At 42.4% G+C, this 23149-nt stretch overlaps 1 protein-coding gene across 3 annotated transcripts in view; it reads left to right on the forward strand.

The window, feature by feature from the left end:
• Positions 1 to 23149, forward strand: part of sema6a (sema domain, transmembrane domain (TM), and cytoplasmic domain, (semaphorin) 6A) — a 100741-nt gene that overhangs the window by 63380 nt on the left and 14212 nt on the right. For 2 of the 3 annotated variants that reach the window (XM_005741780.1, XM_005741781.1), the window contains exons 7-17: positions 3191 to 3281; positions 4604 to 4723; positions 5221 to 5309; positions 6996 to 7213; positions 8870 to 9001; positions 11076 to 11231; positions 13723 to 13896; positions 15913 to 16053; positions 16177 to 16254; positions 20050 to 20108; positions 21029 to 21049. In XM_005741780.1, the coding sequence (XP_005741837.1) occupies positions 3191 to 3281; positions 4604 to 4723; positions 5221 to 5309; positions 6996 to 7213; positions 8870 to 9001; positions 11076 to 11231; positions 13723 to 13896; positions 15913 to 16053; positions 16177 to 16254; positions 20050 to 20108; positions 21029 to 21049 (1279 nt within the window). Of the gene's footprint in view, positions 1 to 3190; positions 3282 to 4603; positions 4724 to 5220; positions 5310 to 6995; positions 7214 to 8869; positions 9002 to 11075; positions 11232 to 13722; positions 13897 to 15912; positions 16054 to 16176; positions 16255 to 20049; positions 20109 to 21028; positions 21050 to 21261; positions 21283 to 23149 lie in introns of all 3 variants that reach the window. The other variant, XM_005741779.1, reaches the window with a different exon arrangement.

Here is a 23149-nt window from a genome sequence, read left to right on the forward strand (position 1 = left end):
TTTATACAAAATATATAATATATATATATTTTATTTTTTTTAAATTTTATTTCCCCCATAAAACAAACTAAACACGTATCTCTTTCAGCAGCTGCTTAAATTCCTTAAATTTCCTGCTCTGGTGTAAAAGGTGGTTGGGGAAAGTTTTCACCCTCCCACTGCTCAGAAACAGGTTGAAGAGAAATGGGCCATGACTATTAATCTCCCCAGGAGATATGTCCTTGTTTGGTTTATACAACTGCTCCTGGTCCAGGTGTGAACTTGTACACTTGACCTTTATAGATGTGGAAGGTTGTTGCAGGTGTATGGATGGCATACAAATAAATTTTCTGGGTCTAAAAGCGTGCTACTACTGACTTTAGGTCACCATGTAAAAATGTATCAGTATGCCAGTGCCAGTATAGTCTGACAGTGGCTGGCCTTTCATGAGGTGCCTAAGTCATGCATTATTTTGGAAGCGCAGTTTTGCAAATGGATATGTCTCAGTAAATATGCCCTTTACTGTGCTTATTCTATTAAATAAACAAGTCTGGGATATTTCAAGGAAGCTGTTCCGAGCAAACACTTCATAAGTGGGACGCCGGTTCAGTTTACCCCATGTTTGTCCTCAGTAAGATTTCACAAATCCCTCAGCAATGATAAATAAAGCCCATAAAAGCGTCCTCATAAAAACAACAGAGACATGGAATCAGAACATGTCCCTCACCCCCCGAATACTGGTGCTGATGCTGAACCAATTAAAACACTCCTGATGGGCATGTTTTGGATCTACATTGTATTTGTCTAATTAATTAGCATATAGCCTATGGAAAACACCAATGCGCTGTTGTAGTAATTAATTCATCTAGATGCACTGCGCTCGCAGCCAAGGTTGCTGTACATTCTTCTGCTAAGCTACAGTAGATCCCTATAGATCAGTGCGCTTTTAAGGCGGGCCTGACAAAGTGTGACAGCGCCACTGTTCAAATTACTTTGAATTGTGCTCCCACTAAGTTGAAGCACTTCTTTCTTTTTTGCAGCAAGTGGAGTTGACAGTATAATAACATTTTCCGGGTAAACAAGGTAAAGGAATAAGAATCCATCTTGCCGCTTAGACATCAAATTTCTTCATGGTAGCGTTTAAAAAAACATTGTGGTTTAGTGTGACTGCTTTATAGATTTCTTTTGCCCTTTCAAAAAAAAACACTGGTTATTGCTTTAGACAACGGCATGGAAGTCGGCTGTTGTTTCTCTTCACATGCAAACTTGACAGGAGACTGAAGCCATGCGCTATCTGCGGCTGGGTTGGGAGTGTCTTCCCCTGTTCAAACGGCAGGAATAGATTAATGACAGCCGGCCAAACCCAGTAGACAAAGGTCACTACCTTGGTGAAATCCAGCGGAGGAGATGGAGTGCTGGGGGTTGCTCCTTTGGTATGAGAGTATGTGAGTGTGCATTTGTGATGTGTCAGAGAAGGAGGGAGCGTTTGTGTTAGGTAGCTGACACAGAAGCTGCTGACGTTTCAAGCTTAACTAAGTTCCCATGTCACTCTGTACACACAGACGCTGTGATTCAGTAGACACACATGACCTTCAGCTACTCACGTCTCTTATGGTTAACTCAGTCTAATCTATAATTACAGCCCCCTCCCCCCAATCTAATAACAATATATGTCCAGCTTGCTTCCATATATTGTCCTTCCACAATTTCTGGAGAAACAGAAGGAATGAGAAATCGAGAAATACACTGCCGCTGGTGGCTCTGTGTTTGTTGTAAAAGGTCACTTGTAATATTCTCTGCCAAATCAGCCTCAACAATTTCTCTGGCAAGCTTTTTTAGCGTTGCGCCGGAGTGTGTGTGTGTGTGTGTGTGTGTGTGTGTGTGTGTGTGTGACCTTTTTAGTGGGCAGATGATAACCGTTTCCGCCGAGACAGGAATAGAAAACAAAATGACCTGTTTAGAAACCAGAAAGGGCGGCGTAAGCAGTTTGCAGCCTTGGCAAGCTACGGACCTCTTTGTCGAGAGCAAGGGAAGCAAGGAAGAAGAGTATGGGATAGATAGAAGCAGCGATAGAGAAGAAAAATGACTATGTATTTGTGAACTGTTGGGTAAGTGGGTGTATTGTAATCTTCTTTGACCTCAGCTTCTGGTCAGCGCAGCGCAGCCTGTCCTCTGTGTGCATGTGTGTGTTTCCCTGAGCTTAAGCCATAGAGAGTGTCCTGAGGCATGCTGGGGAAGACAAGCCTACCCACGGTGGGATGATAGTGACCTCTCACCCACATCTGATTTTCTGCCATGCTCTGCCAATTGCACTGTAACCAAACTGGACTGGACTCCAGTTCACAGTGATCAACGCACTAAGGAGGCCCAAACTAGCACTTTTTAAACAATGAACAATGGCTCGAAATAGTTCTAAGAAACGAGACTGCTGAGTGACTGAATAACAAAATTGAATTACTTAACTCACAATGCTGAGAAAAGACAACTTTCAGATTGTCTAGGGGCAGAATTAAAATTAGTATGTCTTATGAAATATACAAAATCAGGAGGTAAGCATTGCCCAAGGAAAAGCTCTTAGCACATGAAAAAGTTTGTGCTGCAAAATACGACTTAAAAAACGGCAGCCGTACTCTGGTTTTGTGAAAAATTCTCACATTCCCAGCTCAGGGCTGTGTGCTAATTTATTTTTCCTCTCTTCAGAACAAAAGCGCAAGCTTTAGAAATCAGGACAGGGAAAAGCGGTGCTGTAAATGGGCTGAAGATCGGTCTTGAGGGTCATTATAACGCTTCTTTAAAATGAGTACAGCTGAAGGATAAAGGATGACGGAGGAAGCAAACCACTACTGTGAAATGTGTTGCTGCGGAAATGTCTTTTTTTCCACCCTCCATGACAGTTTTGAGATTTTCCCAGTTGCTTTGGCAGCCCTCAGCAGGACACCAGAATGGCATACAAGTGATATTAGTTAGATTGATACACTCTCGGGCTGCTTTTTGAGGGCTATTTTATTATGACTCACACTTCAACACTTTTTAAGTGCTGCCTATAGTTTTTGATTGTCTTGACATTTTGACACATTTCCTCTGCTAGAGTTTTACCTCCAACTGGGAACCAAGACTTCCTAAGTTTTTTTCAAGTACATTGTTTTGTTTGACACCGCACACCACTTTGCTTTGACCCCCTCTTGACCTTTCATCTCATTCCTGACCTTAGATTGACACCTTGGAGGCTCAGGGAGAGGAGATCAGTGGAATGGCGCGCTGTCCGTATGATGCCAAGCACGCCAACGTTGCCCTCTTTGCTGGTAAGATTAAACATTTCTGCGCATGCTAAACTGAAAGCGATCTGTAATGCATTTAACATCACTGTAATTTTTAAACTTCAGTCACTGTCCTTTGGGTTAAAATGAAAGAAACCCAAATTTCCATAAGGTTAAAATAGTTTATGTGATATTTCTACTCTTCATTCGATGCCATGAGGCAAAAACATTAATCCCAATTTTCTCCTATCTGCAGTTACTTAACGCTGGGAACAGTTTGAGCTAGATGGGAAAGTTGAGTGTATTTGAGTGAGGGATTAGTTGCGGTTGTATTTAATATTCTTCTTAATACCCTGCGGTTTACTCTAATGGCAATACTCTGACATGTCAAAAAAGAAAGCCAATCTATGTTACATGCACTAGAGCAAGTCATTCGATTTGGCGCTACATTGCTCTTCTTATTGGAGCCTTTTGGAAACACTTTAATAGTACTGTGGTAACAGATTCATCTGTCTGCGCCTTCTATTGTACTTTTCTGTGATTCTCTTTGTCTCTCATTCACTTCCATTCAAAAATGCTCAAGATTAACATAAGTCACACATGGATGTGACCAGAATGAGTCATCTTTCCGTCGGCGTGGTGAGATTCTTCTGGTGCAATGAACCCACGGGCTGCTAAAGACATCCAGTCCCTATACACATTTGCTGTGAAGCGATTTATGGCAGTATTGATGATCTGTCCCTGCCGGTTTAAAGTAGAGGACAAGAATAAATGCCTGGCTTGACCAGTTAATGTGTAGCAGAGCTGCTTGGAAGAAGCTGGAAGCACTGAGTAATCAACAGGGTTCCTCTGACTGCTATCCTTTCAATTATGTAGTTTGAGTTTCCACTGTGGTTATAGCTGAGGCAGGCTGAGGTCATGCTAGCGGTGGATTGTGTTTGTGAAGAATGTGTGTGTATGTATGTGCATGTAAGCGTGCGACTTTGGCTTTCTGTGGTGCTCGAAGACTGTATGCGAGTGCAGGGCTACAGTGTTTGTGCTTTTGGAGAGTGTTTGCAAGATTGGCCAATTACAAATGTTTAAGTGCGTACAGCCTGTTTGTTGTCCATCAAAGAGTGCCTTCTGGTTGTGTGATTCATTCATTTTCCAGGTCTGAATCATCTGAAACATGTTTGTGTATCTCACCACAGGGAGCAGGAATCTCTGGGTGGCTTCATGCATTTCTGTCTTGATTAACTTTACTCTCTTCACCTTTTTTTCTTTTCCTTTATGTCTCTCTGTGTCTTTCGCTTTTTGTCCATCCTCCTCCCTCTTCGTCTACATCTTTCCTCCTTATTGCCCTTTCTCCCTCTGTGTTCACTCACCAGATGGCAAGCTGTACTCGGCCACCGTTACAGACTTTCTAGCGATCGATGCGGTCATCTATCGTAGCCTTGGAGACAGCCCGACTCTGCGCACTGTCAAACATGACTCCAAATGGCTGAAAGGTGAGTGGGGGACACAAACACAGTCCCTGTGGTCGGAAAGTGCCAGGCTGACTGACAAGTTAGAAAAAAAACCTAGGGTTCGGACATGCATGCTTGACCACGTGTTTGTATTTTATGATTCATGTGCAAACATGTGTTTGTCCCTCTGTGTATGAATGACGGTATGAAGAGCTGGAGCATTTATGCTACATGCTCTGTTTGATGCAGCCATGTTGCCAGCCTGCACAAGTAGTGTTGAAATTACTCTGCCCTGGGGAGAAACAAGCACAAGTCCAGTCTGTCAAAACTCAATAGAGAAATCCGCCTTTTCTCGCATGTGAATTGTTTTGCTAATATGATGGATGATAGTTTGAGGCTCTCAAGGCTCGCAGTCGCTACCTTTCTGCATAATATGACAGATATTCTGGCGGTTTACTGTGAAATATGGTGTCAGAACTGTTTTGTCACAGCAAAAATGCTTCTTTGACTCATAATAGTTTTTCTTTTTCCCTTCGCAGAGCCCTACTTCGTCCAGGCAGTCAATTATGGAGACTTCATTTATTTCTTCTTTAGGGAAATTGCTATGGAGTACAATACAATGGGAAAGGTAAGCACATACACTATTGTTTTAAACTCTAATCAGAGGTGACTTCCTATTTACAGGGAGAATCAGGAAGCGCCCGAGGAAACTAACAGGATATGGGTAACGCATAACGGGAAGGAGGCTTTTAGGAGCAGTAAAGTGGACAAACCCTTTTCCAGCAACAGATAAACACTAGGCAGGAAACAGCACCTAAAATAGGTTCAAAAAGAAAATATATGGATGTCTTGAGATCCCATTTTGAAGTCTAAATATATTACTTGAATTGCACGTCCGCATCCATCCTGCATGGCTCCCATTTGGCCTACCCTCTCAGTGTTTCCCATGAGAAAAACCGCCCAAGTGTCTCTTAGAAGTGAGACAAAGTATCAGAAGAAGACGGGAAAAAAACCCAAGCTTTTCTCAGGTATTACACCATAGGGACAGAAACGTTTCTATTAATCTCTTCATTCCAGGTTTGGGCCCTGTCCTGCAAAAGTTTAATTGGACACCAGGTAGAAGAAAATACGTTATGCAAATGAATCACTCTTTTTATATTGTGCAGAATAAATGAAAGAAAACACATAAGAGAGAGTGAGAAAGACAGAGGGGACGAGATGAGAACAGAGCGGAGGTAACATAGAAATAATGGATTCACTGCCAGAAGTGACAGCCATGTGTTATTGCAGAGCATGAATACAGATCAGGCCTCTCAATCTGCCGGGTGTTTTGAAAGCAGTGTCAGTATAATTATGTATGTGGTGGTAGAACTGATGGTGCAGAGAGCAATTTAACATTTAGTGAATTGATATCTCTTTATTATTACGAAAAAGACTGGCCTACCCTGACAATGTAAACAGTCGTCTGTGCTTTATGGCAAACTGATAAATCCGCTGTGGCAAGTTGTTTGCTTTAGGTTTAATGTCGGGTTGTTACATTGTTATCTAGAAAATACAAAAGGATAAACCTTTCAGTGCACAAGTGAATTAAAAAGCCTCCACTAAGGCGTTTGTTTGGCGAAGCGATGTGTATATTTGGACCATTTATGTATATGCGTGTATTGAGTTGCGTCCAAGTCGCTCACAGATTAGCGAGTGCAGAAATGTGACCCACTGATACACTGTGTAATCTCAGTAATCTAAAATTTCACACTGAACGGGCCTGTGCAGGTTCTAGAGTCTTAGCTGGAATTGCTGCATTGCTTAATTCATATTTGTGCATGGTTCAATGGGAAAGCGGAGGGTCGTGGTGTGTTTGCAAGAGTGAGGGTGTGTGTGTGGTTGTCTGTGGGTGTGTGAGTAGGGATCTGTTTTAAATGCATGGTTGTTCCCATTCACACCATCAATTTCAGTTCAGGGCAAGATTTATAGCTGTTAAGTATAGTGTCACAACAACTAATTACAATTCTGGCTACGTGAACTTACGACAGAGTTGTAATTACAGAGCTCGGGCCTATTTGAAGCCGTATACTTTAAACTTTCTGTTGCCAGGTGCTGACTGTTTAACAGCATATCAAATGCACCACTTTTCTTCTGTCTTTAATTTGCTATAACGTGACGAAACCCTAGATTAACACATTGTGGTGTACCTACAATTTCTCCCATTCAAAAAGGCCTTATAGCAATAAGATTATCGATGTGAAATGTGTGACTGTAGAAATCTCAAGGTGAACTCTTAAGCTTCTTAAATATAACCCACGTTTGACTTCTTCAGGTGGTGTTTCCACGGGTGGCGAGGGTTTGTAAGAACGACCGAGGCGGATCGCCGCGTGTTCTGGAGAAGCAGTGGACCTCGTTTTTAAAGTCTCGCCTGAACTGCTCCATCCCTGGCGACTCCCATTTCTACTTCAACATCCTGCAGGCTGTGACCGATGTCATTCACATCAATGGGAGGGATGTAGTGATGGCAACTTTCTCCACGCCTTACAACAGGTAATGACGACAGAAGGTAAAAGTAAACAAGCAGTGAAAAGTGAGCAATAAACTGGTTTTGCTGAGGGTATTTTTTCCAGCGTTTCCCAGCATCTCAGATAAATTCACATGCACCAGCACATGAACTTTCCCTTTATTAAACCGATTATCTTTCTCAGTTTGAAAGACATTTTGAAATTCATCAACACTTTGACAGTCTGACCTTTGTTAACGTTGGTAGCGTGTGTCCCTGCCGTGCCTCTTGGCGGCGTGTAATTTCTAAACCCAGTGGGTCAACATTCACATCTTCTGTCAAAACAGTGTTGTTGCCCTTTTGACATGCAGGTGCTTAATCTTATTTTCCCTCTTATAATTCATATTCTGCACGGCTTTCATGTTCACAGTCAGTGGGAGTTTTTATCTAAATTGAAAATTACCACAAAGCCATACAGCTTGGCTGATAGCTCACACATATTGTAATTTTCCATTTTATGGCTGCTTTTTAGCAGATAAGACAATTGCTTGTGACAACGCAATTGAGCATGGTTAATGGACATTAAAACCCAATGAAGCAGTGCCTCTGAAAATTTCTATAAGCGGGAGTTTTGATCCTAGCATTAATTTTCCATTTCATAGGGGGTGAAGGGAGCACATTCAGACAGTAGGCAGCACTCAGGGTTTTGTGTCATTCGATTGTCTTGCTGAGTTGCTTCACGGCCCAGACTTTTGCTAACCGGCCAGCTAATTCTGTCTCGTTAGCAGCCCGATATAAACAGACATACGACTGTCTAACTTTTTGTACATATTCAATGCAGAGGGTAATTACTGTAATTTAGTAGCTAAGCCAAGAATTAACAGCTTTCTGACCTTGCTCTCAATAATGCTACCCTTGTGTCTGCTGTCTTCCAAATGTCTACATGATGAGTTTAACCCATGATGTAACAGCATGGAAATCCAGCAAGCTGAGAGAGAAAGAGAGGTTTCTTTCTGTAAACAGCCCTTAGTTTTTATTTCTGGACACAAAAAAAGCATAAAAAATAGAAAAGTGACTCAGTAATCTGCTATGCATTGATTTCACACAGACACAAAGAAATCAGTGGCTCCACTGCAATCATAAGATGGGTATTTTTCCCCTTAAAATGAAAAGTGATAATAAGACAATCTGTTTGGCCCCAAGCGTGGACTAGTGATGAACTTTGATGCCTGGAGGCTTTCGGGGAAAGTCAGTGTTAGAGGTTACTGTACGGGAATGTGTGAACCCGTAAATCACTACATTCAATAACACATAAGTGAATGCACGAAAGCTCTGACATGGTGATCAGTAGAGAACAAAAGAAATAAATGCTTTTATTAATGAAAAAAATTGATCAAATTATGTTTAAAAAATAGAGGAAAGTGTAAAGTGTCTTCTTGTATACCTAAGGGAAGTGAGGATAAACAACACGCCTCTTTTTAAAAAAAAATCTGGCAGAACCTTCACAACACTCAAAACTTGACTGTATCACCCAGTGTAAACAGGCAACAGCTAAAATAAGCCATCCTCAAGGGATTTAACCCTTCTGAGAAGGGATTGTAAATCCATTTTTCTGTCTCCTGGTGATAGCAAGGTGTTTCTTTGATATGCTCAGTCAAGAGGATTGTTTATTTAGTTGTGTGTGCTTGTGTGTGCCGTCGCAGTATTCCAGGTTCGGCAGTGTGTGCCTATGACATGGCGGAGGTGGCCAACACGTTCACAGGGCGTTTCAAAGAACAGAAATCACCAGACTCCACCTGGACACCTTTTCCTGAAGAGAAGGTTCCCAAGCCAAGGTACAGCAGCAGTTAATTAACCAGCGAGCACACTTGCATACACGCAGGCACGCACAGGATTAAAGGCAGCACACACACCAGTCACAGAGTGTTTCTCTTCCTGTGTTTCTCCTCATTCCTGGCTGTCTCACACGTGCACGCACAGACAAGATATGTAACTATGCAGTCAATTCCTAACACTTGTTATACCACAATGTGATAATAATCACTTATTCTTAACTCATGTTGCCTCATATTTAGTGCATCGCTAATTTCGTCAGAAAACGCTCATCATGTGTCAAATTGTGTCACACGCAGCACGCACCTACTCATGTAGAGACCACCTTTTTTCACAGTTGCACTCATATCCCATTACCTCACCTTACCGCTGCCACCCACGCCTCACACGCAGCTAATTTAGCTTCAATAAACGAAGCATGACATCATTTTACAGATGGCTGGCTAATTCCACAAATGTACCAACCTGATCAATCTCCCATCTATTGCAAACTAATTAGTGCACTAACAGGATGCTGTCCTTTCCTCCAGAAAAGAGAGAGAGAGAGATTTGCAACAAAGATCTGGGCCGTGATAAATGTGTGTGTGTGTGTGTGTGTGTGTCCCATATGGCTGAGGACACAGTTCCTCACCATCAGAGAGCCCGTACTGTATTTTGTGCATTAATCTCCATGCATTGTGTGAATGTGCGTATCTGTGTGAGTTCACGCACTTACCTCAATTAGCATGTAATTACTTGTTTATGTTCAACAAGGTCAGACGCTTCAAAGAGCAGGTACAGCCACCATTGTTTTTGTAGTAACTGATGTGATTGATTTCATTTCCATCCCTTGGTTCTTTCAGACCTTTTATCACTGAGCAAACAGACGGAGAGTTGTAACAAAGCCACCTAGGTCTGGCTCCGCAGCAGACTGTTACTCCATGTGTTAGACACTCATACTGAATCATTTACAGATTTTCGTATTTAAGAGATGTCTGCTTTCGTTCTGCTGCCCATATGCGCCCGGACGTAAATGCAGTAACAGAAATGTTAGAATTCTAGCACAAACTATTATTCTCTTCTTTTACAGTGAAGCAGTAATACTTGTGAGAAACATTAGAATCAGCTGACATGTTTTCTATGGTGTTCCCTAAAGTCCTGTAAGTTGATGTTTATATCTGGTGTGTTCAAGTTATTATCTTGCGCACCCGAGATAATTTGCTATAAACGACTTCAGATGCACACAGCCGCCATATAATACAGAAAATTCTGCTAATCATGTTCAGCCCACAAGGTAATTTGTTGTAAATTCACATGCGTGTCTAATGGCTTTAGATGCACACAGCTGCCATATAATGGAGATCACTTGTCTAATCACATTTTTGTTTTGCACCAGAATGCCATACAGTGAAGTTTTTGCATGTAAACGTGGGGATTTCATTAGCACGAATGAATTTCTATTTCATACAAATCAGCAAAGGTTTCACTGCATCATTCTGTCAATAAAATTCTAATTAAATAAATTAAAAATAACATGTGCATATACACATAGTAAGGTTTGTATATTTTTATAACAGACTATAGGGTTTGGTCTTTTCATGTCACACAGTGGCCAGATGGCTAATATTTCTGGGATCTGTTGTGGATTATATGCTATGGCAGGGTATCAAAGACCAAGCAGTAAAGGGTTTTAAAGGCTCTCAGAGGTGAGATGGCTGCAAAGGGGATATGCTATCAAAAGAAGCTTCTCTTTTACAAGAAGCTCACCAACTCCCCGTAAAAGGATCAGATAGATACAATGCTTCAGTGCTTTAGCCTGAAGCCACAGAAAAGGAGACATCTTGCGCCCTCCTATGTGACCAAAAGCCTCTTGGAATGAGAGTTTAGTCATTTAAAGCAGCACTTTCATTGATTTTAAGAAAGTAGAACTTTCTTTCCTCCGTTGAAGCTCTTACCATGAAAAATGGCTCATTCCTACTGCGGTCAAAGTGGTGGTTTTTCATTTGTGCTTTTTTCCATATTCTATTCACTATTTTTTTTCCCTCTGCCATTATCGCTCCTCTTCATTACCTTGCTCTTCCTCCACTCCATTTGTAGGCCTGGCAACTGTGCTGGTACTCCACCGATGGAGAGGTATAAGGTATCCAATGAGTTCCCCGATGACACACTCAACTTCATCAAGATGCATCCTCTGATGGACGAGGCCGTACCCTCCATTGCTAACAGGCCCTGGTTTCTCAAGACCATGGTTCGGTAAGTATCGCACACTCCAGAGGCCATCATCATCATCAAGGCTACAAGCCTCTTCAGCCCAGGACAATAATTACATGAAGTGCTGCTGTGAGAATCAGGCTCATTAAAAGAAAGCCTGAAGGTACTCCAGCCACTGACCTATTTTCATTATAGTAGAGGAAACACCTATCTATACTAGCTTTCTCTCTGAGTGACAGCGTGGTGATGTCATGAAGACAACGCAAACAGTTTGAATCCTTAGTGATGCTTATCTTCATGCTGAAACGTGTCATTTACACGAGAACAATGAGTTCAGCTCTTTGTCAGTTGTTTAAAATCCTCTTGGGAGATTTCACAGGGAAAAAACAAAAAAAAACTGATTTTTTTTTTGTTCAGTGGTGACTTTTCCTTTGAGTTTCTGTAGTTGAGCCCATTTCTCAAAAGCCAGTGCACTGTGGCTGATGCCGTTTGATCATAAAGGTCTGTCTGGCTTTTACTTGCACTACACACAGACATTTCAGCCTCTGGGGGGAACGCGACAGCACACCGCCATCCCATCGGCAGGGCAAAAGTAGCTGACAGAGCATTTGGTAAAAAGTAAAAGATCTAGTTTTTCATTTGGACTTGGATATGGATTACAGCTGCTCAAGATTTAAAGTTGGGCTTGCCAGATCCTTGACAGGCCTCAGTGGTGGTAATATCACTTTAAAGATAGCTACATAAAGAATTCTTCATACGTTTTACAAGTTATTTGCATCATATCACATCTTGCTGCTCCTTTGCCGAGGTCTGACCTACATACTGCAGTGGCTTAGTCAGAATATGAACAGCTTTCATCAAGGTTATCCCTACAACTCTGTGTTCATTAGTGTGCTTTATCACAAGAATACATTATGAGTGACACGCTTTTTTTTTCTTTATCTTTACATAATCAGCAATCAGACGATTTGATTTGATTTGAAATGTCATCACAGCGAGCACAGCGAGCTTGTAGGGAAGTCAGAGGCGGTTCTTGAAAGTATTATGTAGGCCCAAAAAGCAGCATGAAAGCATATGCGGTGGAAGAAGAGTGAGGCTTCTTATGATATCTGTCAGGGTTTCAATGTGGAATACTGTTCTTCAGCTGAAGTCAATTGGAAATGAAATCGGTAATAGGATTTGATCCTTGTTACACCCCAGAGGGGACACCTCAATACACAGAAAGAAGTTCAAATTTGAAAAATCTTTTCCATCTTGAGACCGCTTGAGACTTGCTGTGCAGTGGCACAGACCTCAGCTGTCTGGGCACAATGAATCACCAAGACGGGTGAGACAGTGAAGAATCCCCTTCTTGTGATTTTTATTATCTTGAGTAGGAAAGACAGTGAACGTCTTATTCTTTGAGATTGTATTATTTAACTGGGATCAGCCTAATTGAAATGGTTATTGGAGCATCTGTTATGAACGAATAGATCAAAATCAAATTAAATCTTCAGACCGGTGGTAATGTTGACTAGATAAAGCTGGAGGCACAGAGCATTTCAAAGGATATACTGTATAAAGAAAACAAAAACAGTGAATGGGATAAGAGGATGTGGCTTTGTTTATTATTTTTTTTAATGGACTCATGGTGTAAAACTGTACTCGAGTAGGGTTAAGTTTAGTCTCATTACCCCCAAATAAATATGATCTGATGACAAACTTTTTCACCTAGACAGTATCTAGTAAACATTAACGAGGACAAAACAAACTTCCAAGATTTCTGAATACACTCTCATCTTTAGATCACATATACTTCAATTAAAAATAATTGGTGATTATTGGTGTTCACATAGGCAGCATGCCTTTGTGATTACTTAAACAGTATCTTAGTTAGATATTTGCATCAGTCGGTAAGAGTAAGCAGCCTCAGGAGGTATTTCTAAAACCCGTTCACCCACAAGGATAACAGGGCGCCGGTCCAGATCTCACTGACTGGCAGGTGTCTAATTTTCCAACCTTAAAGTGTTTGGTATGCTTCTGAGTTTTATGCACATCCAACTGGTGCTAAGCCAAACTGTGCGATCAGCAGCTGTCAATTAGAAATTGAAAGTAGAGCTTGTTATCTTTTGCTTGAGCAACTTCTTTGCAGTGTTTTTACTTGAGGAACCACCTGACAGGCCCTATGGCAATCTGATTGTGAGCTTGTAATCAAATGACAATCAGTTAGTGAGATTAATGCGCGCCCCCTGCTGTTCTTTAGTCTATTTTAGACCTCTGACATGCGTGGTGGAAGGTACGTTAATTGATTGGCTGATTAGGTAATTATTATCTGGAAAATGACATCCCCCTGTTTTTTTTAATTTTATTTTGTTCTTTGGCTAACTTTTTCCAGTGGCCCAGATGTGGAAGAAAAAGTTGAAAACAGTTGCATTAGGTCCCTGCTGTTGGTGTTGCTTTTCTAGTGAGCAAACATTTTCCTCTGCTTGCAGGCTAACAGACTAATTAATTGACTGATTGGTTTTGTTTTTTTTACCTGCTGCTCCTTTTTCAGGTATCGTCTGACGCGCATTGTGGTGGACAATGAGGCAGGGCCGTATAAAAACCACACAGTAGTATTTCTGGGGTCTGAGAAAGGCATCATCCTCAAATTCTTGGCCAAGATGAACAACGGCTTCCTCAACGAGAGCCTGTTTCTTGAGGAGCTCAGTGTCTACAACCCTGACAAGTATGTAAAACCGAGCATACGTGTATATGCAATGGACAGAAATAGAGAAACACATGGATACAGTTGCTATAAACACAGAAAGTACAGTTATTGCATGCGTGTGTGCTCTGTAGAGAGCGAATGTGTTTAATTTTGCTTGTTTCCACCATCTATCGGCTCAGCCAACCCACCAACCCACCAGCTCCATCACTACCAGTCCGTTCCCCTGACCCAAGCTATGTTGCGAAGCCAGCCAACCAGATGGCTACTCTATCATTTAAAAGAGTTTTATCAGGTTACACTCTGCCCAGCCACAGCTACTAAATTAAAGACATAGACCCTAAGGCTCTGGATAACGTAGCACTGTGGTTCGCAACCACAGCAGAGCTAAAACCTTGGCTGATTAAAGGAAGCACACGCATAGAAACTCACACTGAGGTCTGTGTGTGTCTCAGAGCCAGCCTGGGATCTCTCGCTAATACATTACACATCTGTTGGTGCATGCATGGATGTAAGTCTGTTTGTGTGTGTGTGTCTGAGTGTGTGTGTTCATGAACTTGGTACAGAGGGTCGAGCTGGGTATTGTTGTACATCTGAAGTAAAAGTTAATAAGGAAAAATCAGCCACAGTTTCACTCTGCCAAAACAAATATTTGGTTGAGAGGTAATGGATGGAAGCACAAACACAGGAGGGAGAGAGAAGAGTGGTAAAGACCAGAGGGAAGACATGGGAAGACTAGAGGCTTGTGTTAGGAAGCAGAGAAGAATACGGGAAGGAGACGGAAGGCTTGATGGGAGGGCTTTCAAGGCTCCTACTGTTGATTATCCAACATGCTGCGACCATGTGATGGGCCATATGTCCGGGATGCAGGGCAGGCCCTCGCTTCTACTTCTTCACTTCTACTTGCTGTGTCTCCTTTTGCCTTCTCCCAGTATCGCGTCCCTTTGTTTCCCTTCTCTCCTGTTCTGTGTCTCTCTGGCTGGGACCGAGCATTCGTGGGCTGATGGCCATCTGGCTTTAGCCGCATACAGCGTGTGACTTTGCCTGCCTGCTTCCCTGCCTGGCCGGCCGGATCAGTGTAGGCCTGATTGCTGTGCATTACCCGGTGTAGATGAACTGTAAGCCCCAATTTAGAGCGTTAATACAGGACCAAAGCTCTGCGAAGGAAAGATTAAATCCCAGGAGTTGGATGGTAGAATAGACAGAGGAACAGAGGGAGCGAGAGAGAAGGGATAGAGTGATGCTTGACACGCCCCAGAGGGATTACAGTGCACTCCTATGGGGCTGTTGAGACAAAGAAGACTAGCTGAGATAGAGGAATGTTGGAGTTGGGGGGCTTTGAGTTAGTGTTAGAGGATTCTCCAGTTAAGTGCAGTGTTATTGCTGACTGCTCACAGTGCCCATCTGTCTGTTTATCTGTTGTATCTGTATCACCCTTTTCTTTATCTCTCTTTATCTCCCGCTCTGTTTGTGACCTCATGTTCCCAAGTCCAGCATTATCTCTGTCCTCCCTGACCTCACAGTTTGTCTCTCTGCCACATCCTAATCTTCCCCTTTCTTTCATTAAATAAGCTAAATCTCATTTTACGATGCCCAACTTTTCTCTACTCTGTCTTTAAACTACCATATAGTTAAGGGCGATATACTCTAGATCAGCTTTGCTAATGTTCCTCATTTATCTTATGCTGGCCCTTTAGTTCATTCCATGAAATGAAACAAAGAGTTTTAGCTGCTCCGAGTCTGCTCCTTAAACCAACTTTTTCTGCTTGCCTACCCCCTTGCAAACAGGAGAGTTAAAGAGCAGGTAATTTCTTGCGATCACAGTCAGAACTGTGCTTGATAAGACCTGATTACAGATATCCACTCTCTTTGGCACCATGTGGATCCAAGACCCAATGAAACTGTGAAATTTATTTGAAATTGTGCCTGTATTCTTTGAGCATTCACCATTTTAACAGCATCTACTGAAAAGCACAATAAATCAGCTGAAAAAGAAAATACAAAGTAATCAGTTTTTGTCTTCTTTTCCTCCTCTAGGTGCAGCATAGATGGAGTAGAAGATAAGCGCATCGTAGGTATACAGATAGACAGCAAGAGTCACGCTCTGTGGGTCGCCTTCACCTCCTGTGTGGTTAAAGTGCCGCTCTCTCGGTGTGAAAGGCACGGGCGGTGCAAGAAGTAAGTTTGCTACTCTATTAAATCATCATTCCTACTCAAGTGGTTGAGCTATGTGCATTCCTTCTGAAAGAAGAAAACAGTATGTGCAGAATGGGCCTAATGGTGTGTGCAATTCTTCTCCAGGTCCTGTATAGCCTCCAGAGACCCATATTGTGGTTGGGTCCCAGAAGGAGCCTGCAGACAGGTGGTTGGCAACACTAAGTAAGTAATAAAGACAATCGAAGTCAAAGGAGCTGCATGCTTTGGGTATTTGGCTCCATGAAAATGTATTAAATTGCATTCAATAACTTAGTTGTATACGTTAGTAAGCTGGTTAATATGCTCTGTGGAAATTTAGCACTTTTTTGTTAGCTTTCTGCTGCTCTTCCTTTACCTCCAACTGGAGTTGAGGCTCATGGGTATTGTAGTATTTAGATGCACATACTATGCCCACAACATCATCTCATAATACATTTATCTCTAACAGTGTATTTTTTCATTTAAACTGTTACTGTGGACTGCTTTGGAATTGGCTGAATCGAACTAGTAAAACAGCATTTCGCCTTTTTGTCATACCTGGTGCCAGTCCCTCTCCCTGCTTGTCATATCTGTGATCTTTCTAATTTTATGGTTTGTAACTGCAATTTCCTTCAGCTGAAGGGGCTATTGGAAGGATGAATGGAAGGAAAGTGTTGTTTGCAGCGGGCTCGGGGTTTGGTACGCAGCGCTCGGGAAAGCTGGATGGTCGCAGTAACTATAATTTGTGGCTGTAGTCATGACACAGAACCACTTTATGCTTTCTGAACAAACAGCATATGGAGTTTTGTGGTGGGAAAAAACATTTTGCAGATGAAGTCATAACAAAAGGCGCGGTGCTCCACTGGCTATTTGACGATGAATGAATTTGATCCCCCTGCTGCAAAATGATTGGTCTGGCATGCCAATACACCAAAGGCACACGTTCCCGCTTGCACACACAAAACTTAGGGGAAAAAACCCCACACACTCACACACGCAAGCACACTGCCCATCCTATTATTACTCTGCAAAGCCAAAGCAGTGGACTGTTCTGATTGAGTTTCCACAGCAGGAGGAGCAGGAGCTGACACAAAGGCATTAGGAGGGCAGATGACCTCGCTCCTTTACTGTACAATATTTTTAAGTGAGAGAGGGACGGGATTAGATCTGATAGGAACTGCAGGTCTGTGGTGAGCCATTCAAAACATTTGCCAGGCTGGACAGAAGGATGGATAAAATAAGGGAGGGGAGAGTCGGTGACATTTTGTTGTTTGCTTACACAAATGGATCCCTGCAGAGAAGACAATTTCATTCTGCTTTTCTCACTTTCCGTTCTCCTCATTAAAATTAAAAAACAAAACCCTGCTTCCTTGACTGTCTACCTAATCAGCTACGCGTTACTTGCGTATATCCATCCATGTCTGTGTTTCTATTTTTACCCATCTTTCTTTTTCTATCTTTCCTCTGACATATTCTTTCTCTCTTGTAACCCTCCCCTCCTTTCTTCTTCCATCTGGCCCTGATGCTAGTGTGCCAGCTTTCCCATGTGAAGTTATGCCTCTTATACCCGCTGCCTATAAACAGCTTGCACTCTGGTTTCCTGCAATATGGCCCCTAGTTGCCCAGTGTTCATACATTTAATTGCATATGATCCTGGATGGTACTAATTTTGTAAACAAAAAACCCAGTTATGTTGTTATGAGCATCGACCATTGTCTAAAACACTGCAGTGAGTTTTCTCTGGATTAAACTGAGTGAATGTGCTCTTGTGAGCCCCCTGATCCTTTGTAAATCAAAGCCATGAATCAAAATGAATGGGTGACTTTGAGGGAACATTATGCTTACTCTCTTTACACTGTACACCCAGTATATGAAATCCCTGGCCGCCCATTCACTTCTGATATGAATAATTAATGCTATTATGCCTGACCTGCATTTTCGGCAAGCAGTTCTCTGTGCAACCACATATCTCACATAATAATCACGCCCGATGCGAGGTAATATAAAACGGAGGGCTTGGCTGCCTCCAGTTATGTACAATGTTGCTTGAATCTGATTTAAATATGCATTATGTAGTTTCGGTGGGATCTTAACCCCAAGCTGAACCATCTGTAATGTCACACTTGAACAGACTGCACTTCTGTTGCTATAATGCAGCCGCCATGGGACGTGAACCCGTTAACTAAAGGTTCGCACTTTGGTTCATTCACTTTTATATGTGCCAAGAAAAGCCCAGACACTGCATCTGTATTGCATGTCTGCTCATTACTAATTCGCCCTCCTTGGTGCTATTATAAGTCTGAATTGGAAACCATGACGCACCTGTGTTTTGCAGGCCAAATAATATTTTGTGATAGGGTGGGACGAGGTAATGATGTTGTTGAGGAAAATCCAGCAGATTCCTAGAGTGCCTGGACTGTATTTGTGCTTAGACAGGTTCAAATGTGCAACTCTGCATCCGCTTTGTGATTATGACTGTGGATGATAAGCAAATCTGATAAGCTGATTAACTGTACCCCCAGATATGAAGAGAGGATACTGCTATTATGTAGTGGTTGTTGTTGTTGTTCTGCTTGAAACTGAAGGGGGAAATTAGCAATCAAATCTGTAAAATTAACCCTCTCCTTTCAAATTAAGGGTCTGTTAAACTGGGGGGGGGGGAAAAAGAATAGTAAATTAATTTGTGACTATATTTCAAAACATATGATCTGAGTATCAAATAACAGGGCTCCAACTGTCCGTTCTTCCTAAATGTGCTGCTTTTTTCACATATTTTCGACTCGGATCAGGCCACAAAGGTTGGCTGATGCTGTTTTAGAAAATAATTCTTTATTCTGTAATTGCGACCAGCGGAGGGTGAAGAAGGTGGGAGGCGGGTGGACAAGCAGGAGGAGGTGGAGCAGCAGCAGAGGATGGGTGGGGAGTGGGGGTAGGCTAAGGAGGACTGTGAAGAGCTGTAATGCGTGATCGTGATCCTGCTTGACGGTTGGTCCGCTCTGTTTCACAGATCTTCTTACTGACTGCTCGGTGGTCTTTCGGGGAGAAAACAGGTCTTGGTGCAGATTGCATCAGAAAATCACATCTCTAAACTCTCTCCCTCTGTGTCATATGATGGCCCTCAAGCACGGTTACCCCTCACTGCTCTGGTCTTGGCCCATGTGATTGTAACTACACACTCATCTCCTCTAAAGCGAGTTGAGTCACACACTGCATTCTGTAATAGAAGACAAGACTGTGCAAAGTGAAGTTCTGGTGAAAGCAGTAAATTGGGAAATACACCCTTATGCTTTCTTTCTAAGAGCACGGTGAGATTAAAACTTCTGTCGCAGCTATATGATGATTATGAAGCTGGAGCAAGCTTATCTTAACCGGAAGTGCTGTTTCCAAAATAGCATGCTTTCACGTTAATAATAAAGCTCACTTTATATTTCAAATATATTCCATATCAATTGATATTAAGTCTTTCATCAAACAACATATATGCTGGTAATGACTGAGCAATAGGCTATTTCTCCATCTTTTTCCACATATGTTATTGCACTAAGTTGGGTTAGCTAGCTTCACATTCACCTTCTAGATGAAGAAATCAGTCACATCTAGCTCCCAGCAAGGAAGCAATTAGGGATACAAATTGTTGAACAGTTTTTTTTAAGCTTTAGAGCATGAGATAATAGTTTTCATTGCAATCGCATAAAAGAAAATCTGTTTTTATCAACACTACTGGCAATACGTCTTGTGCCAGCTATGGATTTACTAACCTGCTTGCATTCTTCATAGCCACTGATTTTAGGTCTCCGGGGCACCTGCTAGGTGTTCTTTGATTCTGATCCAGCAAAGGGCTTTCTGCAGCTCACACTGCGTGTTAGCATAGAATATGCTGCGATTGGTGGTGTTTTTTGTAGTTGCTTTCCTATAGCTTTGTTACTTTGTTAGGTGTGGCGAGCCTGCATGGCCTGGCCTGTTTTCCACTGCTGACCATGATGTCTCTGTTCCCTGCAGATCAGCCTTTGAGCAGGACGTGGAGCATGGCAACACAGATGGCCTGGGTGACTGCCAAAGTAAGCAGGCCCTCTTCACTCTTATCTTTCCTCCTTCACTCTGTACCCCCACCAGCACCACCAACACAACCACCCCCACCACCATTCCTCTCTTCTTTGTTAACTCCATCTCCCTCTTCTCTCGGCTCTCCGTGTGCTTCTTTGCTGCCGTTACCTTTTTCCCATCCGCCTGTTCCACCCTCACAATCCTCTCTTTCACCCACTTCCATCCATCTGTCCTTTCGGCCCTCAGCCTCCTCTGTTGTTTTCCCGCTGCTTTTTGGTCCCCCCCGGTCAATAGAGCGCTGTGTCCTATTGCCGAAAGACTGAGGTTCCTTCTTGCAAATCACTTCGAAAACACAACACAAACATTCAGAGAAACACAGGGAAGGGATTTCGCTTGTGAGCAGTCACAGGGTTCATTTTGAAACACAAAACAAGAAGGGGCTCTCAACCGAGTCAGGCCAAAAAGTCTCGAAAAGGCCTCTTTTACTCTACAACAGTGAATGGCGCATATACAGAGACAGTATTTCTTATCTTTTCATGTCCAAAATAACAGCTTGGTTTCTCCAACGGGAACCCTTGTTGATATTCTAGTGAGCAGCTCAGTTTGTGAAAGAAACTTCAAAACAATTTGATATTAAATCATTCATTTTGGTTCATCTCATCTCAATTTCAACTGTTTACTGAGAGTAAATAAAGGCTATGCATTTTCCCTCTGGTTTCATTAGTATGTTTAGTCAAGGGAACCCATAGTGTTGGACTTTCATTAGCTTTAGAAGCTATATAGATCACCACTGATTAAGGCTGGGAGAATATCGAGCAGCCAGTCGATTTTAAATTACTTTAAAAGTCATGGCTTTTGATCATGTTAAAGCATAAGCTCCCTTTACTGCAAGCAATAACAGGTTTCTCCCTCGTTTCTTTTCTTTTTCTTCCAGATACATTTGTGGCCCTGAATGGTAAGTACCCAACATGTCCTGCACAGGCAATCCAATAAAAGACAGGAGCTGCATTTCATCTCCTTTTAGTCTTTAACTTCAGCCACACCTTTTCGTCTAGTCAGTCAATCATCCCCTCTCAAGGAAATGAAAACTCCTCCCACACGTATAAAGAAGGGTTATTAATGACTCAAGGTTTTAACTGAATTGATTTCACTCCTTCTTTTTGATAGACGTCCCTTCCAGTTACGAAGGTAATGAAACATTAAAGTACACTCGGTCACTTTCATTGCTCATATTATTTCTCCCCGTGCTCCTCGCAGTGTTTAGAATAAAGGTCGTAGTGATAGAAATCAGAATTAAAGGTCTTTAATGCTGATTGTGATTCTATTAGTTCTCTTTTCCCCCTCCTTGTTCCCAGTGCCCAATCGCCTTATCCCCATGTGCAACAGCATCGATTATCCCTGACCTTTGCTTTGCTAATTGGATAGATCTAGTTGTTAGTGGTTAAAGGCCTTGGTGGTAAAGAAATACTTCAGCATGCACATTAAACAGGATATGTGCTGACAGAGAGAGAGAGAGAGCGAGAAATAAAACCGGCCTGTTTCGAGTCTGGAAATATGTTCCCGCTAACTGCACAGACTCTTTGCACAGTTTGAGATGCTTAATTCAAAAGGGCTAATGTAAACATGCACAGACATACATGCACACTGTTCTACGGCTGGCTTCCTTTCCTAGCAGATATGTTTACTCTCTTAATCCCACAACACAATATTACGATTACACTTCACTGCCGCCGATTGATACCATTTTCCTCACTGAAGTCTCTTTAAGGAATGATAAACAGATGTGATTAGCCTGCAGTAAAGTCTCTTTTATCCATATCACCCACACCTACGCGCACATCCACCTTATTTTTATCTAATCGGAGGAGGCATTAGTTTTGTTTTTAGTGAATCTCTTTCTCTCTCACACACATACCTCGCAGCTGCCAGATCAAAACAGCCAGATCCATACAGAATGACAAGAATAGATATTTTGAAGCCGTACCAGAAAGCCCAGCACTTTCTCTCGCTAACCCTCCTGTGGCTGTACCCCCACTGTGAATCTCCCTCCTTTTGGAAATCCAGGGTCATGGAAAAAGCATCTGTGTTGGTGTACACCCCTGTAGCGCTGAATATGCTCCCACAGGCTGGGCTGTGTGTTTTCAGGCACACACTTAAACACACCTAGTTTGCAACACCCTCCCCCCAAACAAAGTCTCAGCCCTTCCATCTATCTGTCAGTGGTTGATATGGATTTGAAGATAAATAAATGCCCTTTCTCTATTCTCCTCTCTCCTACTCCAGACTAGACTTCCTTGCCTCTCTTTTAATCTGTAGAGAGAGAGAGATGTGCATCCGTCGGCAGTTTAGGCCCCTTTTTTTCTCCCCTGATCCGTGGAGGAGCTCTGAGGCTCCGAGCTCTCTCTATGTGTGTCATCTGCCTAAATTGCACTTCCCCTGGCGGTGGGGGAATGAATTATAAAATAGGCCTGTCACACTAATCTCTCAGCCTTGGGCCAATAGTTAAATAAATCATTTTAATGATTGCCACGCCACACAGAAGAGGAGGAGGCTCTGGGTGGTGTTGTGTAGGTGCCTGTTGTGCGTACTCTACCAGCAGCATCAACCTTAGCCTTTTGAAATGCCTCCCCACCTTCAAACACACGCCTAAACACATATTGAAAAGGAACACACATGCGCATGCACACACACACGCACATTGCTGTCACCTCCTTCACGCAGATAGCGTGTCAAAATGGTAACTGGGGGCTGAGCTCCACAAGAGGCTGTTGATAAAAGTGTTGTCACTCTGCATCTAGGGATGATCAAAAAACAAAAAACACGCGGCTCATTACATTAAACACAATGTATAGCTTCTTCAGAATTGTGTAGGGTGGCTTAACTGTAAGCATGTGGGATGGTAATGTGATTAGCATGGTTCAAAAATAAACTCTTCAGCAAAGCTTATGTACAGATTTTGCCTATGAAACAAAATGAGAAAACTTAAGACTGACAGAGACAGGCAAGCACAGACTGTATGAGTTATATGCAAAGCTGGACACAGAAGAGGGGGGTA

Source organism: Pundamilia nyererei, unplaced genomic scaffold (genome assembly GCF_000239375.1).
Source record: "Pundamilia nyererei isolate P.nyererei 1_Seehausen unplaced genomic scaffold, PunNye1.0 scaffold00113, whole genome shotgun sequence".
In the NCBI taxonomy this organism is placed as follows: domain Eukaryota; kingdom Metazoa; phylum Chordata; class Actinopteri; order Cichliformes; family Cichlidae; genus Pundamilia; species Pundamilia nyererei.